Here is an 8040-nt window from a genome sequence, read left to right as displayed (position 1 = left end):
CTAATACACTCCCCTTTCATGCTGATTGGCTTGTAGGCTGCTGGAAACAGGGACCCTGCTCTCAAAAAAGTAAAGGGTCTAAGGCTCCCACCAAGACTGTGGACGACTACACTCCTGGAGGTAGGTTGGGTTGAGAGACAGCGACTGATCCAGAGTCACCCAGCGGAGCTTCTTGTCTGAGTGGGGATTTGCACCCTAGTCTCTCAGGTCACAATCCGACACGCTAACCACTACACCACATGGTTTGACCTTGCCTCCTTTCCAGCAGGTAGCCTCACAGCCCTTCCCTGTATTGGACATTCATTTATTCCTGAAGCTGACAGGCTAAATCTAAGGAATCTTCCCTTGTATCTCAGTGGGAAGTTGATTTTGGTGATCTAAAAAAGCCCCCACTCCCTGCACCTCCAATGCATTTGGCCCAAAGAGGTACTGTCCCTCCATTGCCCTCAATTCTTCCTCTGTGTCCAAGGTGAATTGTTTTGGGCCTGGCATTCACCCCTTCCCTCCCCAATGGGTCCATTTCTCCTTTAAGAGCTAACTGGCCTTGTTTTCAAGAGGGGGGGGAATCCTTGGCTTGCCAGCAGCTGTCTTCACCCCCATCTGGTTGGTAGGGACATTTGTGCTGTCCCCTCCCCTTGGCCTTTTTTAAGATGGAACCTGATCCCCCTTCCCAGGGCTGATCATACTTATTGAGGACTGGTCACGTGGGCTGGTTTTGACAGGTGCAGCTGCAAAGCAGGCGGACGCACAGCCTGGGCGGACTTGGGGGGATCTTGACCTCCAAGAAGAGCTGAGGGGAGCAAAAGGAAGAGAAGGGGGCTGTGGAGTGTGAGGGAGAGCGAAGGGGGGGGTCAACCTGTGTGGCTAGCGGAGAGCAGTGCAGGCACAGAAAGAAAGAGAGAGAGAAGGGGGCTTCCAAGACCGAAGGCAACATGACGACGACGACGACAACGCACCAGATGGAGACCCACATCCACTACAATCACTCCTCGTACATGACGACTGAAGACTACATGGCACAAGAGGAAGACTGGGACCGTGACCTGCTCCTCGACCCGGCCTGGGAGAAGCAACAGCGAAAGGTAGGGGATCAGCAAAGGCAGGCCAGGCTCGGACCGGGTTCCAGGCCCCACTGGCCTTCTGTAGCTGGGAGAGGAGTTGCTGACTTTGAAGAGTGTTGCTTTGTCAAGTCTTTGTTTTTGTTTGGTTTCCATGTTTTGTTTTAAAAAGGGGGGTAATGCTATATTTGCATAGATTTAAACAAACTAACGTGTGAATATCAGCACCGGCTAGAGGGTTGTCCCTTTTCTGCTCCAAATCTAGAGAAGCAGAAGGGAACCCTCAGCGCATGTGTCCATCCAGATAGGCGGGAGCAGGGTCAGCTGGACTGTCTGACCATTTATTTCCAGAGAGGCACCAATAAAATGGTGCAAGGGATTCTGGGACACACCTTTCCCTTGTGGGGTGGCCAAGGGCTTTGGATGGGCCTTGATGGGAAAGTTGAAAAATTGGGACCAGTGTTTCCAAAACGAAGAGATGCTCTGCTCAGCGGAGGGCACGTCTGTGATCCACGGTAGCATTTGGCAATGCAGCATGGGTCTCAGAGACAGGTTGCTGGGGCAAGCATAGTACTCTGTAGAGGAATGTGATCCAAGGGTCTGAGAAGGTCACCTCCCCCCCATAATGCATTTTCTTCCATGCTAGCCATCAAATTCTGCACCGCATTCAGGTCTAGAGAGCCCAGGCCCTTTTATTTGCAGACAGCACACAGCACATTGCAGGGGGAGAGGGCAGCATCTCAGAGCCAGCTGCCATCCCTGCACATCCGATACCCTTGCCTGCAGCTGTCTCTTCCAATCAGCCCAATCCTTATCCTATATGGAACCACAAGTGACATTTTGGACAGTGTACGTCAGAAGAGACTCACATCAGTGCCAGGGGTGGGTGTACAAAGCAAGGAGGAGAGAGAGCATATGTCACTGGAGTGGAATCCAGCAAGGGCCAGAGCTGTGTCTGAGCTATGCCTGGAATGATGGAGACCCAGGAGAGAGGAGAGAGAAATCAGCTAAATATATCTGTGTGTGGCAGTGGGGAACATGTCCTAAGCAAAGCTTTGAAATAAATCACATATGGGGGATGTCCTAACTGCAAGTGTTCAGAGTCAGCCTCCCACCCGCAGTGTATCAACATAACACAGGCTTGCATTCTACTGCAATGCCCTTGGTGTGTTGACCCCAAGAGTGGACCAAAGTGCTGGGTCTCCTGGTGCAAAAAAAGAAGACAAGCAAACTTGTTCACTACAATGAGAGAACCACTGCAGTATCAAAATAAAAGCATGTGCTTAGGGTTAACGAGGCCCTACCCAGAGAGCTCTTCTTGAAGAGTTGCGTTGGAGGTTGAAGTTCACCAAGAGGGGTTTATCTCAGTACAATGCTCCAGTGACAGAAAAATCCACATATGGCAATTCTGTTCAGTGCTGGGCATTATAAAATTCACAAGCCCCACCTAAAGGGATACAACCTTTGCTTCTCCCCTTCTCTGCAACTTTTAAATGTACAGGAACTGCTCTGCAGGGCTATTTGGCAGGCCAACAATTTGTCCAGGCCCTGTGACACCCATGCTCACAAAGGTCACCTCCAGACTGCCGCTATGTTGCGGGAAGGATTTAATCACATTGTGGAATTAAAGCACCCTAGTACCACAAATCTACTTTTTCTTTTTAAAACGGACTTTTTGCAGTTAGGAGAGTGACAGGGAAATGCACTTTAAAAGTGTGGCATAACAACCGATTGACAAGACGCATAACCTCTGCACAAACAAATCCGAAGAAATGCTCATTAAAGAGCGGACATTGCATAACTTCCGCACGAGCTTTCTGCAAGGAAGCTGGGACACTTGTTCAACAACAGATCACCCATACATTTCCCCCCTTAACCTCCTGATCACAAGTGTCAACACACCGCCTCGTTCATGCGCTAAGAGACACCCCCTCAAGGCAGTCTCTCCACCAAGGCATTAATGCAAAACAACCCTTTGCAGGCTCTCCCACTCTTTTCTTCCAAGTGCGCTGACTTGCACACAGGCCCCATATGCAGTGTACTAGACATTTAAAGCAGTACCATACCACTTGAAACAGCGATGGCTTCCTTTAATGAATTCTGGGAAATGTAGTTTATGAAGGGGGCCTGGTATTTGTTAGGAAAGCCCTATTCCCATCACAGAGCTACAGTTTCCAGAGTGGCTTAACAATCAGTCTCCTCTTCCCAGGAAATTATAGCTCTGTGAGAGGAATTGCCCCCCCCCCCTAACAACTCTCAGCCCCTTTAACAGCTACAGTGCACATGATTCTTTTGGGGAAGCTATGGATGTTTAAAGTGGTATAAAACTGCTTTAAATGCATAGTGCGGATGGGGCCTTGGATACATTCTCACAGGCTTTGCACGTACATATTCTTCCTGTATTACGCGCCTTATATAGACACAAACAAGGGTACACAGCACCTTTGGTAAGAAAGCAGGCCAAAGGAAGAAAGCCAGATCCGGAGAAAAAGGTGCTAGTTATGGATTCTGGTTTGAAATTCCTGCCTTGCTGCCTGTGGTGGCTTTGACCATCAAACATCTCTGTGTTTAGTCCTCAATTCCCCAGTTTTTAAAACAACCAGAACAGCAGCCTGCCCCCCCCATATAATTGTTACGCAAGTCAGTCAGATCAAACCAAGCGATATCTTAAACATACTGCATGAATGGCTATACTGAGAAAATAGCAGGCATGCAATGAACCTTCCTCTTCCACACCTGTTTTATTTTATTCACTTGCTGATGTTTGCATTTATTTATTTTTGAGACTGGACTTTGAAACAAGAGCAGGTGGCTGCAGGTCTCCAGAACATGGAGCTGTCCGTCTCAGGAGTAGTGAGGGGGAACAGTGAATTGTGATGTCGGCTCTTTGGTTGGATGTAGAGGGTAGATAAATGCCTATCTGGGCACAGATCATTTTACATTCTGGACTTAGTTCTCTTACGAGGGTAGGGAGGGGAGATCCGTCCCTTTCTTTAGATAGTAGCTTTGCAAATTGCTTCGCAATTTGGTAAGCCAGACCTGCTGTGTTTAGGGAACATCCCGCTCATTTTTCTGCCGTTGGAGGAGACTGCTTCAAAGTCTTTTTATCATTGGCACCACTGCCTGTCTGGGCACTTAGCAAGTAGACTGGGGGTGTATCACAAGGATACCCCTGCCTTTCTGGTCATAATCTATGTCAAATGCCCATCATGGCATCAACAAGCCAAAGGATCATTATCTAGTTTTCTTCTAGTTTAGGGGAAGGGCCATCGCTCAGCACTAGAGCATCTCCGGAGACAGCTCGGAGAGACTCCTGTCTGAAATCCTGGAGAGCTGCTGGCAGTTAGTGATAGATAATCCTTAGCTAGATGGACCAAGGGTTTGACTTGCAGTTTTCTATATTCCCATGAAGCCACACACAGATAGGCAGTGTGAGTTCTTTTACACAGTGTTTTATTGGGAGTCCTCGTGCTAAGAGTTAAGGACAAAGCCTCTCTGGCTATGTTGGCAGTTCAAACCTAAGTGACCAGAAACCTCCTGTTTCCACTAGATTTATGACCAGGCTCCTGCCATGACTCTCATTGGCAAGGCGGAATTTGACCTAGGGGGGTGAATCAAGATTCACGATATGGCTCCTCCTGTCTGATAGCCCTTGGCTTTGAGAGTGGACTGTCAGATCCAACTCACCTTCAGGGCCAGGTAAGATTGAGAGGGCCTGTAACCTCTCAGCAGGCAAATGGCAGCTGAACATCTCCCTTGCCTAAAACATGAGCCATGGCCTCCCTGAATGATTCCGACTGGCCCTGCACTTCGAGGCCTGGGTGCTATTCCCACTGATCTCATTGCCGAAAGCATTTCTCCACCTGTTCTTTTGGGCCCAATGGCATGGCTGATCCTGTGGCCCACCACAGTGGGGCAGAGCCGGAAGAGAGCGGGAGGCTGCATGGCAAAGTTGCATGCAATTCTTTGGCACCAGCCATCCCTTAAGAGTAGAACGGGATTGCCAATGGGATTTTAAGCATCACATTAGATAAGAGGGACCCCATGTTCCTGGGGATGGGCTGTTGATTCTGTGTCCTCCTCTGTCGAATGCAAGTGTACTTCTGAAAACCAGTTGCTAGGAATTGCAAGTGGGGAGAGTCCTGCTTGCCAGCTTCCCAGAAGAGGCATCCGATTGGCCACTTTGAGAATAGGATGCTGGACTAGATGAACCATTGGCCTGATGCAGGAGCCAGGCTCTTCTGATGTTCTCCTTGATTTCAGAGAAGGCCCTTGTGACCTTCCCACACTCTCTTTCCTCAAATAGGATAATCTTGTTCCTTCAAATTGGTCCTTCTTTCCGTTCATTCCCAGAGTTTAGACGTTAATGAGATTATGGTAAGCTTTGAAACGGGTAACATCGGCGAGGCTTCCAGATAGATCAAGTTTTGGGATCAAAACTAAGCTGCTAGCCCATCTTTGGGTTGAGGGTCTTGTTTTCCTATTTTTGCAGCACCCCCTGTAACATTTCCCAGTGGACGGCTGATGTTTTGGGACAGGGCTGCAGGTCGTGCTAGAGCACTTTGCCTTGCATACAGAAGGTGGCAGGTTCAATCCCTGGCAAATCTGAGGTAGGTCTGAGGGAGTTCCCTGCCTGAAACCTAGCAGAGCTGCTGCCAGTCAGTGTGGACAATTCTGATGGACCAATGGTCTGACTCAGTACAAGGCAGCTTCCTCTGATCCTGTGCTAGAGCAGAGCTTGGAAAAGTTACTTTTTTTGAACTACAACTCCCACCAGCCCAATCCAGTGGCCATGCTGGCTGGGGCTGATGGGAGTTGTAGTTCAAAAAAAGTAACTTTCCCAAGCTCTGTCTAGAGCAGCCTTTCCCAACCTTTGGGTCCCCTACACTACAGCACCATCATCCCCAGCCAGTGTGGCCAATGGGCAAGAATGATGGGAACTGTAGTCCAGCAACATCTGGGGACCCAAAGGTTGGGAAAGGCTGCTCTAGAGTAACCAGTCTCTCCCCACATCATTAAATGGTCCCAATCTCTCACTTGTACTCCTTTTTCAAGCAACTTTTCACTCCATTGCTGGAAAATGGACTTCTCCTAAACTGGATGAGTACAGGAAGGGATGTTTGCAAGGGAGACATATGACGGGGAATTTAGGGGTCTGATGGACCGGGGGTCCTGAAGAAATTGAGGACACAGGCTTGCAGCAGAAAGGTGGGCCTTTATTTAGTAAGGAAACTTACAGGTGGTCAGTTTCCCATGATGTTTGATGGAGCTCTGTCACATGGCACTGATGTTCACAATTTTATACCCTCCAAGACAAATAACTTAGCATCTTCCAATCCAAAAATTATACATCATCAGTGCATAGTTATGATGCTGCCTACGTTAAAGCTAGCCAACCAGATAATAGTCAGAATCCCTAATACCAGCCCATCACTTCTCTGACATAATACATTCCAAAGTTGCTCCTTTCTGACCTGATGGAGACACTGAGTCTGCTTGAGCGAAGTCTTACACATCAAAATCTGATCTCCAGGGTCTTCCTGTCCTAGCACACTGAACATTCCAAGAAGAGACCTTGCAAGTGACATCAGAGAAACAAAATTACAGAGAAGAAGAGATTTTCAACTTTTATTCACATACTGAGTTATTATAACTTCAATATTCCTAAAGAATATATAGTTTATTATATAAACACATACAGAATTATTTAGGCTAATTCATCAGAAGCAGAAAAAATATATTTCTCCTCATGCCCCAGGTTCTGAGGGTAGGTTATACCAAGGGTGAGCCAAAAGTAGATCAAAATCTACTGGTAGATCTCCAGGTGAATTGCAATAGATCAGCAAGAGTTTCCAACTGGTTTAACACGGGGGTAGCCAGTGTGATTCCCCCCCCCCCAAGATATTGTAAACTACAACTCCCATCATTCTGGCTGAGCCCTCTGTTGTTTTCCACAACACTTGGAGGGCGCCTTGTTGACTACCCCTGGTTTTAAAATACCATCAACAAAAAGTCTTTTCCCCCCTGCTCCTAACTTAGACTTCTGAAATCAAGAAAGCTTTAAGGAAAACAGGAATGGATTTATGTGTGAGCACCAGTTCTGGTCCTAGAAACAAATTCCTTGGCCATGGTGTGTTCAAGGGCACCATCTTCTGCAATCTTATGTCCGCCTTCCTGAATAGTGAAATACAACGTTCATCCCACAAGGCTAGAGTTTCCCCGTCCCTTGGTGGGGAACATTCCACTTCTATATTTTTATAAACAGTCATCCAGTCAGTCATGGTAAAACATGAGAGGAAAATGTGTTTTACACAGCATGTCCAAAGAGGGTTTTTTTGGGTAAAAACCCAGATCTCTTGTAACAAAAACAACCACCCTAGCTGCCCATGCACCACGCTGGTTGAGGTTTAATATGGGCATCCACCAATTTAGGAAGGCACCAACTCCCTGCCACCTGTTGAATTCTGATTAAATGTGGCGAGGAGGCCCTGGTGTGAACAAGAACACAGAGAGACCCATTTTTTGCAAATGCAAACCCCTGAGAACATCAACCTTCTCCTTTTCTAGGACTCCCTTCCTCTCCTTGCTTTGCCCTTCCCTTCCCACTCTACTTTGCTGATATGGGATTGTTCCTTTGCTGAACGGGCTCCTGCGGCTCGGCCAGGGAGGGACAGCATTTCCTGCTGATGCGGGAGATCTGTGGGGGGTGGTGGTTTTGGTAGCAACAGGGGGTATCGGGTGGCTGATGCTGTTCCAGATGCCTTGCCCATGTAAGGCAGTTTCTAAAAATTGCCCTTCGCCTGTGCTGTCCTGCAAGGAGGCAGGGGATGAGCTAATGGCTGTATTTTGGAAGAGGGCAGAGCTTATTTAGGGTACAAGAAGGGTCTTCCTTCCCCCCCCCTCCATAAGAGATGGTTGGGCAAGGCCAAGCCTCCTCAAGAACGAAGGAGCTATTTAAGGAGGCTTTGCATGGCTGGGCTAT

The 8040-nt window shown here is 48.0% G+C and overlaps 1 protein-coding gene across 1 annotated transcript in view; it reads left to right on the top strand.

Annotated features, from left to right (window-relative positions):
* Nucleotides 1-722: 722 nt before the first annotated feature.
* Nucleotides 723-8040, top strand: part of ACTN3 (actinin alpha 3) — a 54751-nt gene continuing 47433 nt past the window's right edge. Inside the window, exon 1 of the mRNA XM_061605792.1 lies at nt 723-1082. Coding sequence (XP_061461776.1) covers nt 933-1082 — 150 coding nt within the window. The 5' untranslated portion in view covers nt 723-932. The remainder of the gene's footprint in view (nt 1083-8040) is intronic.

Source organism: Rhineura floridana, chromosome 22 (assembly GCF_030035675.1).
Source record: "Rhineura floridana isolate rRhiFlo1 chromosome 22, rRhiFlo1.hap2, whole genome shotgun sequence".
NCBI classification, from domain to species: Eukaryota; Metazoa; Chordata; class Lepidosauria; order Squamata; family Rhineuridae; genus Rhineura; species Rhineura floridana.
Note: the sequence above shows the minus strand (reverse complement) of the source record. Positions and strands in the feature narration are given on the sequence as shown.